Below are 26,202 nucleotides of genomic sequence, written 5' to 3'. Positions count from 1 at the left end.
TTAATAGATTCATATACATTGAGCATTGTTTTAAGATAACCTCGTTATGAATCGACATATTCCAAGTGACATGCAGAAACATGTGAGTCCCCAACATGGAAATGTGAACTTAACTCCTCAGAATTCCTCATTCCTAACATTTGAGATGAAAGTTTGAAGCGCTTCATTGTGCCAATCTCTAGATCCTCTTCATGTCAAAGTTTAAATGACATAGATCCTCTTTGCCTGGCTGAATGCCTAGCTTCCCTTCGAGCAAGATCGACAATTTGAAGCGCTTCATATACAATGGCACTGCGTATTGACCTCTGCACCTCATCTGCTTCCAAATCTTTGTTAAACTACATAAGAACTTCATACATGTCCATTGTATTTTCCTTCATACGATCAATTCTAGTTTGAGAACTGGATTGAACAACAGCTTCAAGATACTTTATACTTTTTTTGTGCCCCTTCAATCCCAACAATAGTTTTGAGTTTTTTAATAAAAATTGCGATACTCAAGAATATGTTAGCTGAACAAGGCAATTCTTCTAGAGCTTGTCTGCCTATGCATGCCCCCATAAGTTTTTTTTTTTATACACAAAATGTCAACTACCTCAACATGCAAATCATGCTTGCGAGGCGGTTTTGATAAAGTATCGATTGGCTTTGCAATTCCTTAACCATATAAATCAATCAATCAAGTTGCGCCATTACTTATGGGTACAAAGCTTTTGCAAGCTTTCTACAAGATAAGAAAATAATGTTTCCCCAACTAGGGGTACAAATAAATAGCACAAAGTAATAAATTGAGAAAAGAAAGCAAAGCATTGTTACCATTATTGCACAAGCACTAAACAGTGCACATCTAGAAACATTCCCAATCAGGTCTTCAGTAGAACCACATCCACATTGTCATGAACCCCTTGCAACAGCAACTCACCATCAAACTTTATAACTTTTCTCTTCTTGCCAGCCCTTAATGTACCCACAAGGGCCTCAAATGTATTTGCGCATTTCTCATCATTGAAGAGTACACCAAATTTAACCTGCAAGATGAGCTTTTTAATTTAGCAAAATTGTGTTTGTACGCGCAGGTGAATGCGTGTGTGTGTGTGTGTGTGTGTGTGTGTGTGAGAGAGAGAGAGAGAGAGAGAGAGAGAGAGGGAGAGAGAGAGGAAACATTTCCCCACCTTTTGTTGCACTGTTGGAAACCAGAGACTTCTTGATAAAGCTTTCAGGTCAGCTACGAGCTAGGTTTCCATCGACAGTATTTGGTAAATTTTTTTGGATATTTGGACGCCTTTTGACATCCATTGCAGGATACTCTACGTTTATGCATTGGGTGATATTCTGGGCATTCTGGTCGATTTGGATGAGCAAGAATGTGGCATTCACTAATGCGGAACACTTTGACGTCTATGTCTTCTGTCACCGCTCATTGCAACAGTCTATATATGACTCTTGCAAACTACATGATTTGGACGCATCTCATCTGGAGCTTTTAGGACAATGTTTTTGGACACTCGGGTTCTGATTTTCTCTGAAGCTTTACCCTTGTGTAGCAAATAAAGTTGTAGTGTCATGAGTTTTTTGGTGGTTTTTCCTTGCATCAGGGGTTTCCCATTTGTAAAGCAATCATAAATGATTTACCACCAAAAGTAAATGTGTGTGTGTGTGTGTGTGTGTGTGTGTGTGTGTGTGTGAGAGAGAGAGAGAGAGAGAGAGAGAGAGAGAGAGAGAGAGAGGATGCTGCACCAAAAACACAATCAATTGACATGCATGTACAGAATGGTTAGAACTCTTTGAATAGTACCTAGTCTTCACCAAATATTGATGTACCATTCATGGCCAAAACTTTTACAACATTTCACCTATGCATTCCCCGTTCCGCAACTTTTCCCAAATGGTAAAGAAAAGACATGCCACTTGCTTCTCTCAAATGAAATTAAAGCCCACTATTTGAGGGCATTAGCGTGCAGAAGTTATACAAAGGAGCACCGTGACTACCATCAGGCATAAAAATCTGAAAACAATCTGCTTTACTGCTAAAGCACTATGACAAAAACGTTCATAAATGGATTTGGCAAGGGTCTGAGACCTTAAAGAATGAAGATGGACGATAAAATCCTTCCATGAAATGGCATGTCAGCAACCAAGCATAATGTTTCAATACCTGAACCATTCCACCTGTCGCACATGGAGAAATACCTTTGTTGCCATGCATGTTGTGAAAACACTAAAATTCTCAAAAGAGCCTCTCAGGTCCATCTCTATGCCATTAATGAACTCAAAACGAAGTAGATCGTTTTCTACGACAATGAAATTTGGATCAAAAGTCCTAGACTCTTGTCCCTAAATAGCTGTTGGTGGCCTTGGCCCTTGACAAAAAAAAAGGAAGGGGAGAGCAGATTATGCTATTCGTAGGCGACGCAGTTGGACACAGAGCATTTACCACCATTCCAGTATGACTCCGACTCCCCTTCCATACACGTCTCACAAAGGAATTCGGAAACAGGATATCCAGAGTCTGGCAACTCTGTGGGGAGACAATGGAGCACATCTACACAGCCTCTTCGACCAAAAATGTTGTAGTACACAGATCAGTTATTTACTATACTGGAGGAGGGGACCGGGAAAGATGGACGCATACATGCCCCATAGTACCCAGGTGCATAGTCCTCGCTCACAATACTAAAGCCATTTCCATTTCCTTAACTCCTATAGTTACCCGAAACTCACCAAAATTACAAATTTTTCCATTTCCATTTCTATTTTTATTCCTGTTTCCCATAACCAGCTTAGACTGCCCTCACATAGATTAGAGATTGAGGCTAGCCCAGCTTCACTCACCCCAAGACCAGAAAGGATTTGCAGGCTATGTACAGTGAAGGTAGCAAGTGAGGAGCATCATGTATGCAGACGCACAGCTTATAAGAGCATTCAGTTGTTACACTACTCTCTTCTCAAGGCAGCCCACACTTATAGTGGAGAACGACTTCAGACGACAACTACTGCTCCCCCTCCTAATGCCTAGAGAGGAGCCATGCTACAGCAGGCAAAGGTTGTCCAGTCCCACAGATGACCTCAAGCACCAAGGTACTCTGCCAGGAGGCTATCTTAGATTGAGAGATCGGAGAGATCTGAGCACGACACCAGAAGGGCAGACAAGAGAGGGTGTAGCAGGCTTTCTAAGATCCTGCTGCTACTCACTGTGGACTATTCACCCCCTACCCACCCATACATGATATCCTGGATCCTCATTTTGATATCGAATGGAGCTAGCTAGTTACATGCCTATCATAATTGTGCTCCCTGAGAATATGATTTCTATTGAGCTCCATTGCTCATCATTCACAATCCCATGCAGTATTCTCAGCTTTTAGTTTATTTTGTATCATTGAGTAGTCACAATTGCTGGCTATCAAAGAAGATATCCATCCTCATCTCCATCAGTATTGCTCTTACCGATCTTCCTGCTTAGGGGCAGCATAGGCTTACCTTTGTGGACATCACTGTTGGCATAGCTACCTTCTCATTGTACGAGCATCTGTTATTGGTTCACATCATCCAAGTTAGGGCAGCAAAAGTAACCAACAAGGGCATCATTGATCCACATTGGAGTTGTTTGAATAGACACATTGACCTCCTTTCATCCGTATCATGTGGACATTGTCAGAAGTAGACCCATTTACTAGTTAGGAGGTGCGTACAGTGGGCATCTCGCATGACGTGCATATAGTTTTAGGTTAGAAGAATCTAACGAGCCATTCCCCGCGTCGATCAGATTCCCAGGTAGGTAAATGTGCGACAGTTTCACCCAGAAACTGACCCCTGGCCAAACTTATTAGTAAATCATTTTTATGATTTATTTTGTTGGGTCTAGTGGACAGTTTGCCCTACCTAACCCTTACCAGATTTATAAGTCAAAATTCAGCCCTATAAAGGAGAACAAGCACCCATCAATTATCATCAAACAAATAGTTGACTGAAATCTAATTTATGATGTCCTTGAAAGAGTGTCTTGCATCATGGCAAAAGTGTAAAAGGCTTTCTTCTTGTGTGGAGTCAAGTCCACAAAACAGGCATGCCTAAGATGCAGCTTTTGCAAATGTAACAACAATCATTTGTACTTTTTTCTCTTCGATCATAAAAAATTTGCTTGTAAACTTGTTTTTCAAATCTTGAGCCCGATTGTAAAAAGCTATGTGCTCCCTCTGCTCAAGAGGAGGCTTGAATTTGAAATCTATGACCACTTAATGCACCAACCTTGATTCTTTAATACAAAGCATCATGCTTCTTGGTTGCCTCAGTGTTGCAAGGCCTTCCGAGCCTTACAACACTGCACACAAGTGTTGGTGGACCTGTACCTCATCAAGTTGAGGGGAGGAGAATACATTATTGCAGCTCAATGAGTTGAGGCCTAGAAAGGCTGCTTGATCTCCATCCTCTCTTCGTTATCGCCGGCATATTGCATGCCATGGAAGAGCTTTACCCTAAAAGCTTAAGAGAAAATTCCTATGCTCAGACACTCGATCTCAAGAAATTAGCCCTTGCAAGCTTTGGTGAGCACCGAGGCTTATGACCATTAGAATTTCATGCAGCCAAGGAAATTTGAATTCTACAAAAATGTAGAGAAATGCAAACAATGATGGTTCTACATCGAAATTGAATTTCAACATCAAATTTTTTTTAAAAAGTTCGATCAATAGATCAATTTTGACATTAAATGGAGATCAACTGATGAACATTTAAGGTGAGGGGAATTCACAATTTTCTACATTTTAATGACAATTAGGTTCCGTTGTTAGACTTGTGGCTTATCAAATTTCATATAACTTTGAATCATTCTACCAAAGCGGTCGACTTGCCGACAATTCATGCAAGGCATGCAACTATCCTAGTGATCAAATCTATGCATGAAGGCTTCTATGTTGCTTCCAGACCTATGCACAAACTCTTTCAAGGACAATCACACACCCATCCCAAGCATCGCAATTTAGATCTTGTTTCGTTACAAGGAAGAAATTCCTTACAAAATGCAGTTTCAAGGGATGCCCTGTGGTCGGCTTATGAGGTGGCTTGAGACTCATTCACCAATTGTAGGCACTACCCTTTAGTGATAAACTAATTTCTACCCCTTTCTCCTCTTTAGGTATGTGCTTGAGTCTATGAATATTCCCCCATTTACGGAGAAAGGTGTCCATGGAATCCTTGTTCCGCTCACATTATTCCACCTTGGATACTGGTGGTGTCATGTTTTTAAGTATATTGCAAGCTTCTAGTTGAGAAGAGGGAAGCACACCATCATGCAGTGCATCACTTGCATAGGTTATTTCTTGAGATTCATACCCTTTGCCAAAGACCCATGAACCCCCTTGTCCTTGTGCACCTCGTTTAACCATATAAGCCATATTCTGCATAGTAGAATTGCTTCGCTTATGAGTGAGAGATTTATGTCATTATTCATGCTTTGAAGTAAACGCAACATTATCTGTATAATGTTCAGTTTGAGATTGTTTTCATGGAAGCATCAAATGTTTTTGGGTAGAGATTCACCCGTGTTTTCAGATTTCAGCCCAGCACCACTCTCAATCATTGTAGATCAGCCGGTGTTATCAGTTTTCAGCCCTTCCCTCGTTGGATCGGCTTGGATTTGTGATTGCTAGCCATCCTCGTTGCGGTCCAATACTTTGACAGCACTTTACAAAACGTGGCAAGAAATTACAGCAAGCTGAAATTTTTGTTTTTGGCCTCCAATTTGCAACAAAACACCTATTCCACACTCCAGGCACCTATAGGCGTCAAAACAGGCCGAAACCCTAAACCTGCAAAAAATTACAGAAAGCTATAATTCTCTGTTTTGCGCTCCGCTTCGTGTGCCAATCACTTATGTGGGTAGCCCTCGAGCTCCCACACTTGGAGGGTCACTTGCTCTTTAAATTAGACGAAATTCCTCACAGGAAATCTCTCTAAATTGTCATGTATAAGCACCCAAGACTTTCTCGAGGCTCCCCTAGCATTACATTGCAGTTTAGGTGTGAAACCCTAAACCTGCAAAAAAAACACAGCAGGCTGTAATTTTTTGTTTTCGCATCATTTTGAGCGAAGCAAACACGTCTACGCGTGTCTCAGAAGCTCCCGCATGAAATGGGACAGTTCCCCTTTGAATTGGATGAGTTTTCATGCAAGAAAACTCTCCGTTTTTGCAATCCTTCATGCTGGAATTGTGCGTCCCTATAGGGGATTAGCAATTAGCTAATCCAATTCTTGTCGAGAAGGCTCTTGCCTTGGAAAACGCACAGAAAATCCCCAGAATTGCACATGGTCATCTAAGAAGCCCAACTAGTGGGGTATTACCATATGTGCAAAGGGGAGAGAGATGCGCGAGATGGTCATCTAAGAAGCCCAACTAGTGGGGTATTACCATATGTGCAAAGGGGAGAGAGATGCGCAAGAGCAAATCATCACGCTACATGAGACAAGGGAGAAGGCAAGCTTACCATTAAAGCTGTGATCACATGCACCCACTACTCACACACACTGTGTAGCACAATGTGATGAAAATCATCCCCTCTTCTCAATTTGGGCGCCCCCTCTTGGGATGAGTCTCGCAAATTCGCCTGGAGCTGCCATGTGTCTAGTTTGCCTCTTTTGAGTTAATTCCCTAGTACCCACCAACTTCTAAGTGTTGCGCGAGGCCTAAATGACTTTCAATTGAGCCTAGACATCCTTTTACTGCTCGGATTTCAGTGCCGACTAGCCCAACCAACTCGTGGACCCTTGGCCTTTACTGCTACGAGTGAAACTCTTGGGCCGTCGGCCGTTTCACACTGGCCATACAATGTCCGGCCATTTGTGACTTCAAAAAGAGGATCCCAAAAATCAAACAAAAATCAAGGGAAAGAAACCAACAACAAAGGTTGGTGGTTGTCACATCCTCGTGACATACCCCCCTCTTGAAATCCGCCAGAAAGGTCATGACACATAGATACAAATGACTTAATAAGACCTTCATAGAAGTGAACATTGTACCATGAACACTTGAAGAGCAATGTACACTTCTATTGCATTGAATCCGTATGTACAATTGATGTGCTAGCTCCATCATTTCCCCTCTTCTAAACACGTTGAGTTGGGGCATATGTAGATTGTAACCCAAAGGTCTCAAGGTAAAGCTGCAATACATTCAGTTACTCTAGCAATTCACACTCTTCCATCCACTTTGCATCCATAGGTGGATAGTTCTTGAACTTCACCAAATAGCGTCTTGCAACCTGTCTCTTAACTTTCTTTCTTTTGGCATGTCCTTCAAAAGACTCGGCTGAGTCCTTAGCCTTCTCTGCATTTCCTGGCCCTTGGAAAGCTTCATGAGTCTCTTTTGCAAAGTACCTCTTTGCTGAATTTTTCTTTGTCTGGCCCCCTTTCACGTTGCCCTAATACCCATTGTCCTCTCCCTTCAACAAGGCATGACCAGTGTTGGCAACTTCCATAAGTTGAGTAACGGTGGCCACTCTCTTCATAATACAAAAGTTTCTAAGCCCTTTAGGCAGCCCACAACGATAGTTCTCAATCTACTCTGTCAGTGGCACAAACCTGTAGAAGGTTACTAAGAGCAACGCTTTGCAGAACCTCCGATTGTACTCCTCGAGACTCTTGCAAGTAGCCGCAGTGAGTTGGTGTCAATCTGTCATGACATTGGCTTCAAATTCATTTGACAGCCATGCAGATGCAGACATTCGCTTAGATGCAAACATTCACTTGAAGTAAACCCATGTGGCGGGTGCCTGCCCTTGCATCAACAATGTCGTCCACCATGTACGCGCATTGCCTTTCAAGAAAGTGGCAACTTTCCTAACCTTGGAGTCTTCTATAAAATTCCTCCCTACATAAGCACTATCAAACTACTAAAGGAAAGTAAGAGCCTTTGTTTTATCCTCAAATCCGCTGAAAGTATCAAACTTCACAGCTGCAAAACCTTCTTTGTATGGTTTTGGCTTTTCGAGTGCTCCCAAACTATCATAGGGAATGGTCTATAACCTAGGCACTGTAATAGGGATCATTGGTGCCCCTTGGCCATTGACATTCTGAGTCACTAGTGCCATATATGCCTTTTGGTCGGAAATACCAGCCATGTCAAAATTGACCAGTGGCACCCCAAACTCGCCCTGATTGTACTGAAAACCTTGCTGCATGCCAATATTACCATACATGGGGTTTGGCATCATGCCTTGCATACCCCCAAAGACTGTTCCTGGCATATATTGCTTGTTTCCACGCGCATAACCAGCCATGCTTTGAAACACAGATCCACCCGCGAAATACCCAAGATGTACCATGGGTGGTGGAAAAACCTATTGCATAGCCTGGAAACTGGTTTTCCTGTCCATTTTATGCAACATTTGGACTCTGAAAGGTGGTTGGTTGAACTGGTAAAGCACGCTTGTAGAATTGGTGTCCTAACCACCTGTTCGTGGACAAAAGGAATTTGTCTTGGAGCCCCAACTAACTCCGGACATGCGAACGCTCCTACCTTGCTAGGACGCATAAGGTACCTAGGCTTCAGCCTCAACGGGCTCTCCTGAATGAGAAAGTTTCCTTGCCAGCTGTGACACTGGTGGCGCTTGCAAAACCAACTGAGAAAACACATTCACAGCAGCAACCAAATGTGTCCTGAACGCATCCTTGTCTAGTTGCCCAGTCATAAACCCTTGATCTTGTGGAGCATTCAAATCAACAAAAGGTACAGACAGGGGTGGTTGTGAACTCTTATCAACCTCAAACACTGGAGGAATAGCATGTCTGTCCTGAGAAGAGGAACCCTCTTCCCTGGTGTCATTCGTCATGTCAGCCAAAGTGTAATTCCAAGTTCTTGTGCTATGTGTGTGCGCCGAAATCCAACCAAGGCTCACTCTTTGAGGTAAAAGTGATTTTGTCCCGGCGACGGAACAATGAAACTGGTCGGCAGAGCGGTAGACTTCATGTTTCAGCAGATCTTTACACTGTTAAACCTTACAACACAAAGGAAATTCACGAATAAACCTGTAATTGGAATTTAACACTTCAAATGAAAACACGGCTTGGCAACTAGAGTGCTTCCAAGCAAATAGCGACACCCTGTAGGCCCCAAAGACTTGCGTCCCTTTCGGTATTTCTTTTTCTTATTGCACTTGAGAAAACCTCTAAACTTCTACAAGTTGTCTCACTTTTATCGAGCTGAAATTTCCCTACTCTAACCCGATTTCAACAGCATAACCATAGCACAAGTCTCCACGGACAAAATCCCAAGTAAACAATGACTTTCCACGCACCTTAGAGCATTTTACAAAACCTGACGAGAAATTACAGCAAGTTGAAATCTGTGTTTTTGGCCTCCAATTTGCACCAAAACACCTATTCGATGATTCCCTAGCTTTCCGAACGCTCCAGGAACCTACAGGCGTCAAACGGGCCAAAACACTAAACCTGCAAAAAATTATAGAAAGCAATAATTCTCTGTTTTGCGCTCCAATTCGCGTCCCGATCACTTCTGTGGGTAACCCTCGAGCTCCCGCACTTGAGGGTCACTTGCTCTTTGAATTAGATGAGATTCCTCGTGGAAAAATCTCTCTAAATTATCATGTATAAGCACCCAAAGCTTTCTCGAGGCTCCCCTGGCATTACCTTGCAGTTTAGGTGCGAAACCTTAAACCTGCAGAAAAGCACAGCAGGCTGTAATTTTCTGTTTCGCATCATATTGAGCGGAGCAAACACGTCTACGGGTGTCTCAGAAGCTCCCACACACAATGGGACAGTTTCCCTTTGAATTAGACGAGAGAAAACTCTCTGTTTTTGTAATCCTTCGTGATGGAATTGTGCGTACCTATAGGGGATAAGCAATTAGCTAATCCGGTTCCTATCCAGCAGGCTCTTCTTGCCTTGGCAAACGAACAGAAAATCCCCAGAACTATACATGATCATCTGAGAAGCCCAACTAGTGGGGCATTACCATACGTGCAAAGGGGAGAGAGAGATGCATGAGAGAAAATCATCGCGCTACATGAGACAAGGGAGAAGGTAAGATTTCCATCAAAGTTGTGATCACCTGCACCCACTACTCACACACACACACACATTGTGTAGCACAATGTGATAAAAATCAGCCCCTCTTCTCAATTTGGGCGCCCCCTCTTGGGAGAGTCTCGCAAATTTGCCTGGAGCAGCCATGTGTCCAGTTTGCCTCTTTTGAGTTAATTACCCACCAACTTTCAACCAAGCCTAGACATCCTTTTACTACTCGGATTTCAGTGCCAACTTTTGCCCAACCAACTCGTGGAGACTTGACCTTTACTGCTGCGGGTGAAACTCTTGGGCTATCGGCCGTTTCACACTAGCCATACAATGTCCAGCCATTTGTGACTTCAAAAAGAGGGTCCCAATAATCAAACAAAAATCAAGGGAAAGAAACCAACAACAAAGGATAGTCGTTGTCACAACCTCGTGACACTAGGATTTCCTAGAGGGCACTCTGCACAGGATGGGGTTTTCATATGCTTGGATTAGAGGAGTGTCGGCTCTCTACAGATGGTCACACAGCGAGGTGCTCTTGGTAGGGGACGAGGGAAGCGCTTCATGCTCACGCGCTCAGTTAGACAAGGTTTCCCTCTTGCCCCCTTCCTCTTTCTCTTCTATGCTGAAGCGATGAGAGCACATTTCTGACTTCACAGGAGGTTGGTGTGCGTGGTCTAGAGCTCCTTATTAGGGGAGACGAGATACTAGATGTGAGTTTGCTAACGACTCAAGCATGTACTTGGAGGGCCAAGAGGCCAATCTGCACAGGTGTGAGCTGGTTCTTGAGGTGTTTTGTTGTGCATCAAGGGCACTGATCAACTGGAGGAAGACTGTGGCTTTCTGGGTTGGCAGTGCTCCTACGCCTGATTGGTCACCGCGAGAGGGCTTCAAGTGGATCCCCCCAGGGACTTTTGTATGTTATCTGGGCTGTCAGGTTGGCTTGGAGTTGTCTCTAGAGCAGCAGACTGCCCCCCTCCTCCTCTCCATTAGGAGGAAATTGCTTCATTTGAGTTCGGCACAAGTCTCTCTGGCTGGCAAAGTTGCAGTGGCAACCAAGTGCTTTTGGCTACTATGTGGTACATCACGTCTTGCTGAATCTTTTCGAGTTCCTGCAGCCAGCTAGAGAGGCTGATCAGAAATTTTTTGTGGTCAGAACGTGACACCCAGTCAACCCGGGCCAAAGTGTTCTGGCAGGTCATCACCTTACCATGTTCTCAAGGAGGGTTGGGGATCATCGACCCAACACGGCAGAGCAAAGCCCTCCTTGGGAAACTTGTGGTTAGAAGACTTCTTCCAAGGGAGGAGCCCTGGAAGGCATAGTTATAGGGAATGGCCATTTTTAGGTCTTCGTTCCCTGTTCTTGTTCCAACATTCCGTTCCGAATCCCCGTTCCATGTTTCAGACATAAGTATCTGTCACATAAAGTGACAATTCACGTCCGTTGCCGTTCCCGTTCTGCGTTCCGATTCCTGTTCCGGGTAACTATGCTGGAAGGAGCTGTGCTACAACGCATTCGTGCTTGAGTCCCTCATATAGGTGACCCTTGGAGCCCGTCCATCAAGGGGATTTTTATAGAGTTCTTGGCAGGAGGACGATCTCATAGCCGAGTTCACGGAGCCCGTCCGGCTATAGTAGTTGGGAGTTGGTCGGTACTCAATGGCTTCTCGGCAGCATGCAGCATGTGCAGCCTGTGGCCATCCATTGGAGAGTCAGTGTCACTGTTTGTGGGATTGTCCATTGGCACAACAGGTTTGGCTTCAGGTTCTTCGGCTGATGCCAGCCCTCTCCACAACCCGACAATACACTTGGGGTGTTGCAGCCTGGTCCCCTCCCACGGGCCCTGCGCTCCATTTTGAGTTGGCTTCCACGAGCAGGATGATAGTGGTTCAGGGGGATCGACCTACACTTCAGCCTGCCATAGAGCTTGTCATGTGACACATCCAACCCTAAGTGTCCGTGGACAAGCTACACCATGACAAGGTTTCCGTAAGTCCAGTTAGTCTAGATTAGAAGTGATCTGGCACTTTTTGTGAGTCTATTCGTAGACCGTGCATGCCCAATCACTTAGTATAGATGCATATACCTCTGGTTGCACACAGTATGATCATCAATATTCCCATTGGAATCCATCCGATTCCATCAAGGGAATTTTCTAGGGCATTTTCCCTATTTTTGACATTTTTCGCTTATTAATTTAAGTGACTTTCCAACAAAAGTAAGTAGGGCAATTTGGGTAAGAAAATATATAAGCAAACCAAAGTTAGCACTAAATGGTATATGAGCAAGGAGAACAGCAGGCCATTAGCGACAGGTTCCCCCCTCTCTCAGCAAGACTCCCCAAGAACCTCTTGGCGTTTTCCCTCACCCAAGACCTAGCGTTTTGCATCATCGCCAGCAGCCCCCCTTGCCTTGGCGTTTTCAGCAGAGACTTGACCGCAGCCCCCCCCTTTCACCTAGCATTTTGCATCATCGCCAGCAGCTCCCTTGCCCTGGCGTTTTCAGCATCAGATCGCAGCAGATAAACCTGCGTTTTCAGCCCTCAAAAACAGCAGCATATCAGCGTTTTCCATCAAGCAATGTAGCGTTTTTCAGCAGCACTAAAACAGCCCGAAAATCAGCAATCACATTCGCAGCAGATTTCAGCATTGAGCGTTTTTGGACAGCAGTTAGAACCACCCCATTTTCAGCCCTATTGTCGTCATCGCCATCCCGGTTGTCGTCGTCGACATAGCCTAGATCTGCATCATCATTGTACCCCTTTGTGCAATCAATCGTAGACCACTCTCGCCAACGAGTGGGGCCTTCGGAAGAGGGTTTTACAATGTATCTGGTGCCCGTATCTCTCTAATCTCTATCTCTCAGTCTCTTGCACGCACAGTGTCCACTCACTTTGTTCGTGATCATAGCACTCTCCATTGAGAACGGAAGGCTCTCCCTTCCATAAGAACTAAAAGGAACCTTGAGCAAAATTGGATCACTCATCTTGAGAAAGAACAACATTCATTCCGCTGCACCTTACATTGGTATCAGAGCTTTGGCAGTGTTCTGTATCACTCAAGGAAAGAACCACAAGAATCAGAAGAATTTTTTTTGCTTGTTGAGGTCGCACGAACCCAAGTTCGCTTGGGCGTGTCGATTCCTAATCGTGTTTTTTAAAGAGTGACAGGAATCCCAAGAAAGAAGGGCTTGTCTAGCCTCCCCTTGTGTCTCTTTTCACTCATTGAGAGCAGACCGTGCACTTAGCAACCGGCCAATCACGTGAGATGGGAAAAAGCAACCTTGGTGTGAGCGCAAGGCCGCCAAGGGGTGCGCCCGCGGAAGGGAGTAGAACTCGGGTGAAGAGAAGATCCTTCTCAAACACGGTTTGCAAGCGAAAGAAAACCTCAAGAACCTCAAGACCCTCAAGAACCCAAGTTCCTCGTGAACTTAAGAACCAAAGATCATAGTGCATGGTCGTCACCCGAAGCGGAATGGATACTTCGCATACAGGTGATGAGCATGAGAGAGGCGACGAAGAGCTCTCCCCACCAAGAGATTTTTCTGACCCTCCCTCTTCGCCATCTACGCCACGAGTTGAACCAACTTCTATGGAGGCGATGGTCAAGTCGATGTTGGACATGATGGCACAACAACAAGAAACGAATCGAGTTGCGTTGGCCAACTAGCAAGCAAAGCAGAACAACAGGAAGCTAAGGACCGTGAGTGCGACGAAAGAAACGAAAGAATTGCCGCACAACAAGAAGCAAATCGCATTGCTAAGGACCGCGAGCGCGACGAAAGAAACGAAAGAATTGCCGCACAACAAGAGGCAAATCGCATTGCTTTAGAACGCGAGCGCGACGCACAAAAAGAACGAAAAGACCAAAGAAAGGAGGAAGCGGCAGCACGAAGCGCGGCCTTGGAGATGGAGCGAGAGGCTCAAAGAGAACTACACACTCAAGAGTTGATTCGACAAGTACTTGCCTCGAAATCCGAACCAGCCAAAGATCGTGGGAGTTCCTCAAGTGGCACAAGCCACGATGCGGATTCCAACCATCCAGTCCACAGAGAAGTTGACTTTCAGTAAGTATGATGGTAAGATGGATGCTACGGTTATTCATTCTTGGTTGCATCAATTTAATGCTTATTTTGCGATAACTAAGAAGACAGGAAATAGCAAGGTTTTGACGGCAGCTATGTACCTTGCCAGTGATGCCATTAATTGGTACCACGCATGGCAAGAGGCACAGCTAGCCGCGCATCTGGAGGAAGCCGACGAACTCACACCCCTGTCCTTCAGTTGGGCTGATTTCCAAAACAAGCTCAAGGCCCGGTTTATGCCACCTCAGTACCTCGCACGATTAAAGGACGATTGGCGCGCTCTCAAGCAAAATGGTATGCCGGTTATGTCTTTCTCTAATCGGGTTTTGCAATTCGGCACTCAATTACGCAAATTGCGTCGTCAGAAGAGCAAAGCACTTATTCTAAGGAAGATCGTTGTTTTCATTGTCACATTAAGGGTCACATAAAAAGAACATGTCCTAAGCTTGAATCGAATGAATCTAAAGAATCCACAGAACCCACCTCCTTTGTCAATGCAATTAATGATAACACGAGTGTGCCCCGAGTTTCTCATGACCCTCCCATTGATGATTCTCTCATTAAATGTTATGGTCATATGACGGGGCAACGTTTTGTCATATTGTTTGACCCAGGTAGTATGCATGATGTGATCAGTCCCTCTCTTGTTGAGAGAGTCCCCGCCTAGAAGTTAGTAAGAGATCTCCTATCGAGGTCTCTGGCTTTGTTCCCGGTATGGACGCTCTCATCATGGAGGAGTTCCTTGGTGTGTTGTTTGCAATTCAACAAGCTGCTTTCACTAGAAGATTTGTTGTCTCTACTCTCTCAGGATGTAATATGATTTTGGGCATTCGATGGTTTCGTGATGCTAACCCTCTCATTGATTGGGAGGCTAACACTTTCACTCTCAATGCCAAAAGTGATTCTCCCATTGTCATTCATGGAGAGGACATTGTTCATTCTCCATCTCTCATTGCTAATATGCAGGACAAGATTGAACGGATTCTTGAGAAGGAGACTCTCTTAGTCTCTTTTTCTCCAAAGCATGACACACGATTTGCATGATTGTGAGCAGCATGATGATTTGATTGACAATGATTAGCATGATGATTTGGATGATAAAGACAAGCATGATGATTTGGATGATCAAGATGTGATTTCTCACAAGCATGATGAGTTGCATGAAGAAGATGTGATTGTTCACAAGGATGATGTGTTAGTTGATGCTTTTTCTAGCGAAGCTAACCTCGTTGTAGATTCAATCAATCACGAAGGATCGATCTTAGCTCTCGAGCCTAGGTCCAAAGAACCCTCACAGGAAGTGTTATGTGTTCGCATGATTGATACGCACGCATTGTTCGAGTGTTTCATTCGTGATCGTTTCTTGTATTTTAGTCAGCATCTTTATGTGATCCTTTTTCCTAGGCATGACATATTGTACGTTGAGCACGTTTCACTCATGAATGAGCACGAATGTATGCGGATTGTTCATGAAAAGCTAGAAAGTATGCATTCAAGGAAGTCGCATTCCATGTCTCTTCCTTGGCACGACACAGTTGTAGAAAGAGCACATGAAAGTATGAGCACGAAGCATGGGCATTTCCGTTGTGAATTGCCACAGTTGATTGCTTTAGATCATAAGAGAAAGATTCGATCTCATTGTTTGCATGTGTGTGGTGAATGGTTTGGCACTCCATCTATTTGTTCATTTACATTGCATGCACAGTCTTTAGCGAAGACAAGGTTTTTTCCATTCACTTTACATGGAATAGGTATGTTCATGGTTTTGTGTTGGAAATGGTTTCAGGAATTTTCAGCCATGGAGATTCTTGAAGAAGAAAGAAGCATGACTCTCGACGAAGTTGAAGCATCGAAGGAGCCACAGAAGACTTTGTGTCGCTTTTGGCGCGGCCCCCAAAGAAGCAAGCGTTGCAGACCTTTATGAAGTTCAAGTACCGCACGACCCACACATCAGAGTGGGCCGGCGAAGAGTCCCTTCCAGGCTTCCGGATGCTGTTGGCAATCTCCCTCGACGCCATACAGTTCGGTACCAGTACCTAACTTTGAAAACGAGGGGACGTCACGTAACACATCCAACCCTGTGTGTCCGTGGACAAGCTACACCATAACAGGGTTTCCGTAAGTCCAATCAGTCTAGATTAGAAGTGATCTGGCACTTTTTGTGAGTCTATTCGTAGACCGTGCATGCCCAAGTCACTTAGTATAGATGCATATCCTCTGGTTGCACACAGCATGATCATCAATATTCCCATCAGACTCCATCACGGGAATTTTCCAGGGCATTTAGCCTATTTTCCCTATTTTTGACATTTTTCACTTATGAATTTAAGTGACTTTCCAACAAAAGTAGGTAGGGCAATTTGGGTAAGAAAATATATAAGCAAACCAAAGTTAGCACTAAATGGCAGATGAGCAAGGAGAACAGCAGGCCATTGGCGACAGGTTCCCCCCTCTCAGCAAGACTCCCCAAGAACCTCTTGGCGTTTTCCCTCACCCAAGACCTAGCGTTTTGCATCATCGCCAGAAGCCCCCCTTGCCTTGGCGTTTTCAGCAGACTTAACCCCAGCCCCCCCCTTTCACCTAGAGTTTTGCATCATCGCCAGCAGTCCCCTTGCCTTAGCTTTTTCAGCATCAGATCGCAGCAGATAAACCTGTGTTTTCAGCCCTCAAAAACAGCAGCATATCAATGTTTTCCATCAGGCAATGTAGCCTTTTTCAGCAGCACTAAAACAGCCCGAAAATCAACAATCACATTCGCAGCAGATTTCAGCATTGAGCGTTTTTGGACAGCAGTTAGAACCACCCCATTTCCAGCCCTATTGTCGTCATCGCCATCCCGGTTGTCGTCGTCGACACAGCCTAGATCTGCATCATCATTGTACCCCTTTGTGCAATCAATCGTAGAGGATTGTACAACGTCTCTAGTGTCGTATCTCTCTTATCTCTATCTCTCAATCTCATACACTTGCACGCACAGTGTCCACTCACTTTGTTCGTGATCATAGCACTCTCCATTAAGAACGGAATGCTCTCCCTTCCATAAGAACTAAAAGGAACCTTGAGCAAATATGGATGACTCATCTTGAGAAAGAACAACATTCATTCCGGTGCACCTTACAGAGCTCATCCCCAAGGAGTGGTGCAGTGATAGAGAGTGGTGTTGGGAGCTCGTCTACGGCATGACACTCTCGTTCATATGGCGAGCCCGCTGCTTTCGCATCTTCGAGGCTCGCCCTATCCCACTGATAGAGACTGTTCGTGACATTAGGCTAGAGCTCGTTCATACACTCAAGGGTCAGTTTGAGAGACTTCAGGGCAGCTCCGACCGCATGCCGGAGCACCGAGAGGCTTTCTTGCGACTTTGCGCCCAAAGCCTTTCTTGACCATGGTTTAGGGAGTGGCTCTTTCCTCCTCCCATCTCGTGATCTAGCCCTCATTGTACATACTTTGTTTTCTCACTAGGAGAGTCTCCCCATGTTTCTGATGTAGCCATCTTTCACAAAGGTGGGTTTGTAGCCTTCAGGCAGTTTTATTAACTAATGAAGGGATCTTTTTCTTGCCAAAAAAAAAACCCATCAGGTAGAATTGTCTAAGGATCGTTGGTGTGAGGTATACTGCGTGGAAGATCAGGAACTTTGGTTTCTTTTATGGGAAGTCGTAGCAATGTCTGTAAAGACTAGCTCTTTCAAGTTTCTTCACGATGTGAACCCACTCTTGCATGTGGCATGAGTTGTCCATGTTGGAAACCACTTGGCCGATGCAATAATCGTTCAAAGGAAAAGGCAAACCCATAGTGTACTTAATGTCTCTGAGGGTGGACCTAGTATACAAGTGTCCCAGCATCGTTGGTTGTATGTTGCAAGGGTGTCCGAGGGGTACATCTTGAGGCTAGACCAAGTTGAACGTATGTCTACTTCAAAGGTTTCATCCACGACGCTCAGATAGAAGGCACTCCCAGTTTTCTTTGTTAGGGCAGCCCACCATGTGAGGGTGACTCACAACAACTTGGATTCCTTCGTGAAGTTACTGTTGCTAAACAGAACATCGAACTATTGTAGAAACTTGAGAGCATTGTGAGACGTCTAAAAAGGTGAAAATTTGATTGTAGCACCACCATTCTTGAAGGGTTTGGGACCAACATCCGTCGGGGGTATTGAATAATAACAATAGTGATCTTGTTGCCCATCAGATGAATAAGAAAGCGAAGGATGAGCAGTAGGAGGTGGTGGTGGTGGTGGAACAGAAGGTGGAGGTGCAACGGTAGTGCTGCTACTTCACAAGTGACATGTGAACATTCTCCCGAAGCCATATGCTTCAAGATACCTCCCAAGAATTGAGAAACATCCTCAAAGCTCTGATGTGAAGAGGTAACTAGGGGATTATGAGAAGGGGTAGGAGAGTAGAGCTGAGAAACAGCGGGGGTAACAAAAGGATTAAGAGAACCCAAATAGTTGTGCAAAGCCTTCAAATCAATCCAATCATCCATCGGGTTCTGCTCGACTAGAGACACCAATTGTCGAGCCGCGTATTGCACATGGGTCTCCTCAAGATGCTTCGGAGTTGAAGGACTTAGTGAATGCTCTCCTTGTCCATTATGATCTCCATGTTCGCTGTCCATGTTATTAGGTTTGCAGAGGGTAAGGAAGCAAATGAGCTTTGATACCACTGTAATCACTTCTAGCTAGGTGATCTGACGAAAGTCACAGAGAAACCACAATCTACAAAACTTGGGAACACTTTATCACTTCAAACAACATTACCATGCTCTTTGACGACTTAGAACTTCACACAATAGGGAATTAGAAGCTCTATGTTTCCCAATCCTGAATTGGATCCGTGTGCACAAGTTCAAGTCATCAGTGTTTAGACCGCGTGCACCGAAATTTTAAGCACATTGCACCTGGCAAGGAATCAACATGAGGTATACAAAACACTATGGATGTTGTTGTTGGCGCGATTATAAACAAGGCGTATTCCAAAGTTCATTGTCTTGAAAATCTTGGACGTGATGTGTTCATAGTGTCAAAGTCGAGAATGCGGAAGCGTAGAGACCAAGGAGAGTGAGCACGAGAGAGAGAGAGAGAGAGAGAGAGAGAGAGAGAGAGAGAGAGAGAGAGAGTCTCCTGAACCAATCAGCCTTAGCAATGAATAACTGAATATGTATACAATGGAGGCAAGGGGTTGCTTATATAGCTACCTCAGTAAATTGCCCTACCCAAGACTTTGACAAATAAGTAAAATAAATACCTAAAAGCCAAACTAAATAATAGGATCATTGGGCAGTTCACTTGAGATGCCAAAACTCACCCTCTCTGCAGCTCATAGTGGACATCAATAGTGAGACCAAGTTGATGAAGAAGCTACCATGGACACCCCAATAGTGGCCACCAACTGGATGCACCTCGATGTTGCTCTCCTCAACTTTGTACCTGAAAGTAATGCCATCTTGAGCATCAGTTGCCTTTGAAGAAACTTTGAACTGTAGACCATACTACGTCCAATAATCCCCATTCATGAACTGTGAACTCATCACGTCCAAAATATAAAACTCAAAAATAATGAACTGTTGGAACACATCCTGTCCATGATCCGACCAACAGCAATGATTTAGCGCGCCTATCCATAGTGTTTTAGACGTTGGATTGGTTCCTTGCCGGATGCATGTGCATTGAACTCCGACCTACGGGTCCAAACACCAATAACTTGAACTCCAACACAAGGGTCCAAATTAAATATAGGGAGCATTGCTTGCCCCTCTCTACCCCTCACAAGCCTCTCTTTGGCTGAAGCTAGTGGTGACACCGAACTTCATGTGACTAAAAGGCGAGAGTCAGTGCCAGTGTAGTCATCGCCACACTAGCAGCCTCCTTGTTGTCCTTCCCCGAGTCACAACCACTGCTTTCCACCTGTTGCTTGCTTTTACCTTTGTCCTTTGTAAAATCTTTGTCTTTGCCTTTGGATTTGCAATCCTTGGCCAAATGACCACGCTTTCCACATTTGTAACAACGGTACTTCGTCCTCTTTCCGGAATCCGAAGCAGCAAGTGTCACGTGCACATCTAACCCTATGTGTACGTGGACAAGCTACCTCATGACAAGGGTTCAATTAGCTTAGGAAGTGTTCCAACACCTTGGTGAGTCTGTTCGCAGACTGTGCATGTTCAGGCACTTAGGGTAGTTGCATTTCCTCTGGTTGCACACAGTATGATCATCAGATTACCATCAGAACCCATCAGGAGCATTTTTATAATGCACAGACCTATTTTCCCTATTTTAGCCATTTTTTACTTATTATTAATAAGTGACTTTGTTGGGAAACTGGGTAGGGCAATTTAGCCAAGCCAATATATAAGAAAACCTAGCGCTAGCACTTTTTGGCATAAGAGGCAGCAGGGACTCCGTGTTCGACAGTGCACCTTCTCAGCGAGACCCCCTCGGCAGGCAACCTAGCGTTTTCAGCCACCAAAGACCAGCCAGCGTTTTTCATCAAATGCAGATCAGCCCCAACGTTTTCCAGCATTGCAGATCAACTTGGAGACAGCAAAATCCATAGCGTTTTTGCAGCAGATGTTCCATCAGCCCTAGCGTTTTTGAAGTTGCAGATCAGCCCTAGCGTTTGCAGTTCCTTGACGACAGATCCCATATTTGCATCAACGTTTTCAATTTTCAACAGTTAGTCTCCGTACTGCAGCCCCCAAACCTAGCAGATCTCACCTTCCCGCAGTAGATCCTCGCCGCACGGTCAAATCAGCAAGAGTTTGCAGATTCAGCCCGCTATTCGCAGATTTCAGCATCTGCGTTTTCAGCGCATCATCATCGCGTCGTCATCATCGCTGTCGTCATTGACAGCAGATCATTGACAGCAGATACAAGATTTGCAGATTTCAACCCTTGGCATTTTCAGATTTCAGCCCGTCTCGTCATCGTCCTCATCGTCGTCGACATCGTAGGCAAGTCCATTGCATTGTAGAGATTTGTGCAATCAATAGTAGACCGCTCTCGCCATAGAGAGTGGGGCCTTCGGAGGAGGGTTTGACAACATTCTGGTGTCGTATTCTTCTCTCTCTATCTCTCAGTCTCAGCACCTTCATTCACAGTGTTTATCCACTTTGTTTGTGACCATTTGCACTCTCTCACTAAAGGAACGGAAGGATCTCCCTTCCATAAATAAAAGGAACCCTTGAGCACAGTTCGGAGCACTCACCTTGAGCAAAGTTCAACCTTCGCTTCCGTTGCACCTTACAGCAAGTGCTTCACCATGTGCTTCCACTATCTCAGAAATCTGAATTTTGCCTTGAGTTACCAACACGGCTTCCTCCTCAATGAGAAAAGAGCTGAGATCATCAAATTCCAACTTTTCCTTTGTGACTTGTAGCCGATGTATCCTAACAAATGTTTCATACTCTTTAGGCAACTTTGTGAGAACCAAAGCAGCTAACTAGGTACCCGTCAGTGCACTCTTCATAGCCGATAGTTGATCATGAATAACTTTAGTCTTCATAAGGAATGATTGCATGGAACTTCCTCGTGGAAAGTGGATGGCAAATAACTGTCCAAGAAGGGTGACTGCTCGCATTGTAGAATCCCGATCGAACATACCTACAAGCTTGAACCACATTTCGTTGGCAGTCTTCAAGGTTTGAAGAGCTGGAGATAGGTCCTTTGTAAGAGATTCCGCAATGGCCGACATTGCCTTCGCATTCGCCGCATCCAAATCGACACACGATTTGAGATATTCATCATCTTGAAGGCGATGTACCTGTTGTGGGGATCCCTCGTGGGACGAGGCTCCGAGTTGTCAACACCATCCCATAAGCCTTTCTGTGAGAACCAGAGTCGCATAATCTCATCTGCAAATGGCAATCCACACTACAAAATCCGTTTTCCCTCTTTGGAGTCCGAAACTCCAAGGTTCATCTCCCAAGCCGCACAAAAACCCTCCAATTGGCCGAATCCCCAAGGCCGTCCAAGACTAGGCTGCAAAACTCCCTCTTTGCTGCCCAAGACTATCCACCAACTCCGGCCAGTAGCGTTTTAAAACGCTGGCTGCACTTAGTTAAACCTGGCGGGCAGGGCAGTTGTCGGCTGTGAGCGTTTTAAAACGCTCAGCGAGAGGAGGGAGGCAAGGCTTGCGGCCGGCAGCGTTTCGGAACGCTCACTGGCTGGGAAGGGGCAAACGCGACGTTTTGAAATGTTGTGAGCAGCAACGGGGGGGGGGGGCCAGCGGCGCCGGGAGTGGAGGTGGTGCCCAACGTTTTGAATTGCTGTGAGCAACACGGGGGGGCAGTGGCACCACGAGTGGAGGTGGTCGTAGAGGGTCGCAGGGAGCTGCGTTTTAAAACGCAAGGGGAGGAAACTGCCGACGACCAAGGGTTCTCTCCACGGGCTCTTTTCTAGGGCAGCTCCGTCACGCCAAGGCTCTTCACGCGCTAAGCTTCCCAAGAAGCTCTGATACCATGTCAAAATCGACAATGTAGAACCGTAGAGACCAAGGGGGGGGAGAGAGAGAGAGAGAGAGAGAGAGAGAGAGAGAGAGAGAGAGAGAGAGAGAGAGAGAGTCTTCTGAACCAATCTACCTTGGCAATGGATAACTAAATATGTATACAATGGAGGCAAGGCGTTGCTTATATAGCAACCTCAGTAAATTGCCCTATCCAAGACTTTGACAAATAAGTAAAATAAATACCTAAAAGCCAAACTAAATAATGGGATCACATTGGGCAGTTCACTTGAGATGCCAAAACTCATAGATCTCGAATGGGGACTCTTGGATGTAGTGTGGTCTATATTCAACTTTCTATGAGGCAAAGTACTCAAGATGGAATTCTTTTTCAGTGACAGGTTTGTGGTTGCAAATCCGAGGTGTATCAAGTAGTTTGTCACTTCTAGGGTGTCCATGGTAGCTTCTACATCAACTTGGTCTTCCTTCTTATGCCCACTTTGAGCTACAGAGAGGGTGTTAAAAGTTTAGGCACCTCAAGTGAATGCCCAATTACTTATTTTGTCTTTTAGATATTTATTTTACTTTTTTGACATGATTCTGGTCAGGTAATTCCTGGGGGTGGTACCTGAGGTCAACCACACTAGTATATAAGAACTCTATCTGCTCTTTGATAGAACCAGTATGCTTTCAAAAAAGCACACAAATAGAGCTCTAATACCACTGTAACGAGAGGGCACCACGTGCCAACAGAAAAGAGCAGACTGAACAACTTTTAGCACTTCAATAACACTGAACTGAAAGAGATGCATGACACACAAGACAGGGAGTGGTGGAGTTCCACCCTAAGAGAGCACTGGCCCCAAACCATGGCGCACCTTTCGGTATTTCTTTATATTGATTCAACTCTGTACAAGCAGGTCCTCCCTTGCTCTGCACTTCCACGCGGGGAATCATCCCAGAGAATGAGCCCATGGCCATATTTAAAGGCCCTTGGCCTTAGAAAAGCCGTACATAAAAAGCATCTGGTTTAAAAGCAAACCACCTGGCTCCCAAAAGCTAGCTCTAATAGGGTTGTTTGTACTCTTTGCCATGTCATCAATTGTTAGTACATTTTGCGGAAGTCCGTACAACCTACCACGCCATTAGTGCAAATCGCGGGCGTCCGTACAGGTGCCACGTCATCACGTTTTTACGCAAGGTTGTGGTTGTTGTTGTTGTTGTTGTTGTTGTTGTTGTTGTTGTGTGTGTTGGTCCTGTTTTATTTAATCGTCTCGTGTCACTAAGGCCCCATTGAATGGGGTCCCTTAGGTTGGTAAAGACTCTTTTAAAAGGGTTCCCAACTTGGGCGAGATTCTTTTAGGTTACTCCTTCTTCTGTAGCTTCTATGGTTTAGGCCCCTTGGCCAGGATCTGCAAGTCGGCTCATGTCTTCAATGGCTTGACATGTCAGCAGTTTGTGACACCTTCCATCATCTTGTGTCTGACTGCGGCATGATCCATAAGTTCTTGCATAGTGGAGACTTTGATCGTGGCGCAATACTCTAGTAATGGAGAAGAAGTTTGCAAGAGTTCTTCTTGCACACATCGGCCAAAGCACTCTTTGAAGATAGAAGAAGGAAGATAAGCATCTCAAAACTTTTGATTGTGATCATCAAGGGTTTGGTTGGTGCACATCATCAATTGATTCCAAGCATATGGAATATTTAACTCGAAAGCAACAATGGGATAATGTTTTGGCAAAATAAATCTTGAATTGATGCCATGTTTTAAGAGCATTCAGGTTTGTAAGAGCACTCCACAATTGCACGACATTGTTCTTGCAACTCGGGCAAGCTTACATTTGTAATAACCCTTGCTGAAAGCAGCATCAAACTGTTGAAGAAACTCGAGAGCTAGTACAGCCACCCTCTTTGAATGGATTGGGACCTTGCATCATTGATGGAGGAAAATAGGGATATGCTTGCCGTGGGATTGAACTAAGAAATGGCCCATGCTGGAGATGGTAGAGGTAAAGAGGTAACCAGCATCGTAGGATGAATTGGCAAAGCAGGATTTTTGTTTACCATTATGCAAAAGATAGCTCTGATCAATGAGGATTGTGGAGAAGAAGCAAGAATAGTAGATATTAGTGGAGGAAGAAAATATTTCAGATCCAGAACTCCATCCAAGTAGTCAACAGTCCAATGGGAATTGGTGGAGCAAATGGAATGGGAGAAATAGGTACCGTACTAGAATTCAATGGTGAGGAAAATTCGCGTGACGCGGTAAAATGCACCCCAAAATAGCATCTGGTGCATATTGTTCAGAAATAATAGCCCAGCAGAAAAGCTGAGCTTTGATATCACTCTAATTGTCCATCAGGCGTATCATCCACTCAATCACAAAACTGTACCAAAATCTGCAATGGGATTGAAATCAAATCACCCTTGAAAATGAAATCAGAACAGTGAGGCCGAGTTTCCCTTCATAGTGTGCTGGCCCCCAAATAAGTGCCCCTGGCGGAATTTCTGTATTCAATAGAAAACTTATAGTTGACCACACACTTAATCTACTTTACAAGTGGCACTGATGCCTCAAATTTATAGGCACTTTGGCCCCAAAAGCAAAAAGTCATCTGCTATGACAGTGCTTACAAGCACTTCAAAATCCTGTGTTAGTAATAATTGAGGACCAGAAAGGAACTCCAATGCCAAATCAGCCATGTCAAAATTTTCCATACGACACTCACCACGTTCATCAATCTGTATACACCCCAAATTTTTCACAGAGATTTGAAGCGTGATTCGCAGGTGACGGAGCTCAGAGCTAAGTGGGCATTTCCTGTGTGTGAGTGCATCTTGCAACAAAAAACCTTTTAAAATTTCTACCACCAATGTGTGGTAGATTGGTTATCCCAGTTTCCTAAAGAAAAAGAAGTCTTGAGTTTGGACCAGTCACTTAGATCTTTGCGGTCTCTTACTTACTACGACATTAAAACTTCTCTTCTCTTCTCTTCTCTTCTTCTTCTTCTTCTTCTTCTTCTTTTCTCTCTCTCTCTCTCTCTCTCTCTCTCTCTCTCTCTCTCTCTCTCTCTCTCTCTCTCTCGTATGCAGGCAAGCAAACACATACAACAAACAATCCATTTCGTACAGAATGAAAGAGCAGAAAGGGTGAAGGCTGTCACAGAGTAAGTTCCATCAGGCTGGAGTGCTCCAAGGCGCTTGATTTCCTCCTTCAGAAGCTTGACCTCCTCCTCTACATTCATCGTGTCGAAGCCGCTTTGTGTGTGCGTGAGAGAGAGAGAGAGAGAGAGGCTAGAGCGAACGCGACTTTATGCACTGGACCAGGTTGGTAGATGATCGAAGGACAAAATTGTAGTTGCTGATGAGCACGCGAATTTTGTGTGACTTAAGCGACTACGACCACGTGAGAGTGTCCTTGCCAGTTTCTAAGAATGTGTGTATTTGCCAGATATTCTTCAACAATCTTAAACTCTAGAGCAGTTTCGCACGGATGCAAGTGCAGGGGTAAATCTCGTACTCAGCTATTTTGGAAGCATTTACTCAACGAAGCTTTTGCAAGTTCAATTCTGTCGTTTTTCGCAGAGGTAGCCCAAGCATTCTTCGTTTGGGAGCTATGCACACCACGGCAAATTGCAGTAGGTCTTTTGCAA

At 44.7% G+C, this 26,202-nt stretch overlaps 1 protein-coding gene across 4 annotated transcripts; it reads right to left on the bottom strand.

Moving 5' to 3' along the window:
- Positions 1–667: 667 nt before the first annotated feature.
- On the bottom strand, positions 668–25,958 carry LOC147457512 (costars family protein). Of its 4 annotated transcripts, none has more exons than XM_086512365.1 (3): positions 25,659–25,952; positions 2,081–2,169; positions 668–1,028 (listed from the first exon to the last, which is right to left on the bottom strand). In XM_086512365.1, exons 1-3 carry the CDS (start codon positions 25,792–25,794, stop codon positions 864–866), a joined length of 390 nt encoding a protein of 129 aa, XP_086368491.1. In that variant the 5' UTR covers positions 25,795–25,952; the 3' UTR covers positions 668–863. The 4 variants fall into 4 exon arrangements, with proteins under 4 accessions (XP_086368491.1, XP_086368492.1, XP_086368493.1 ...); XM_086512366.1 differs by having other exon boundaries at positions 25,680–25,951; XM_086512367.1 differs by having other exon boundaries at positions 25,714–25,852.
- Positions 25,959–26,202: the final 244 nt, after the last annotated feature.

Source organism: Adiantum capillus-veneris, chromosome 5, assembly GCF_014529385.1.
Source record: "Adiantum capillus-veneris isolate H3 chromosome 5, ASM1452938v2, whole genome shotgun sequence".
Taxonomy (NCBI): Eukaryota; Viridiplantae; Streptophyta; class Polypodiopsida; order Polypodiales; family Pteridaceae; genus Adiantum; species Adiantum capillus-veneris.
The sequence above is the reverse complement of the archived record's forward strand: the minus strand, read 5'-3'. Positions and strand labels throughout refer to the sequence as shown.